At 61.4% G+C, this 575-nt stretch overlaps 1 protein-coding gene across 1 annotated transcript; it reads left to right on the top strand.

Moving 5' to 3' along the window:
- Positions 1–575, top strand: TraAM80_08381 (polyubiquitin; the record flags this gene model as incomplete). The annotated part of the gene is made up of 1 exon (XM_029385133.1): positions 1–575. A coding segment is annotated over one exon (575 nt), but the record flags the coding sequence as incomplete, so codon positions are not given.

Genomic DNA, 575 nt, shown 5'->3' with positions numbered 1-575 from the left:
GCCGGGAAGCAGCTGGAGGAGGGCCGCACGCTCGCGGACTACAACATCCAGAAGGAGTCGACGCTCCACCTGGTGCTGCGCCTGCGCGGAGGCATGCAGATCTTTGTGAAGACGCTAACCGGCAAGACGATTGCCCTCGAGGTGGAGGCAAGCGACTACCATCGAAAACGTGAAGGCGAAGATCCAGGACAAGGAGGGCATTCCACCGGACCAGCAGCGTCTGATCTTTGCCGGGAAGCAGCTGGAGGAGGGCCGCACGCTCGCGGACTACAACATCCAGAAGGAGTCGACGCTCCACCTGGTGCTGCGCCTGCGCGGAGGCATGCAGATCTTTGTGAAGACGCTAACCGGCAAGACGATTGCCCTCGAGGTGGAGGCAAGCGACACCATCGAAAACGTGAAGGCGAAGATCCAGGACAAGGAGGGCATTCCACCGGACCAGCAGCGTCTGATCTTTGCCGGGAAGCAGCTGGAGGAGGGCCGCACGCTCGCGGACTACAACATCCAGAAGGAGTCGACGCTCCACCTGGTGCTGCGCCTGCGCGGAGGCATGCAGATCTTTGTGAAGACGCTAA

This window comes from Trypanosoma rangeli, assembly GCF_003719475.1.
Source record: "Trypanosoma rangeli strain AM80 chromosome Unknown Tra_15.4_contig_00408, whole genome shotgun sequence".
Taxonomy (NCBI): domain Eukaryota; phylum Euglenozoa; class Kinetoplastea; order Trypanosomatida; family Trypanosomatidae; genus Trypanosoma; species Trypanosoma rangeli.
Note: the sequence above shows the minus strand (reverse complement) of the source record. Positions and strands in the feature narration are given on the sequence as shown.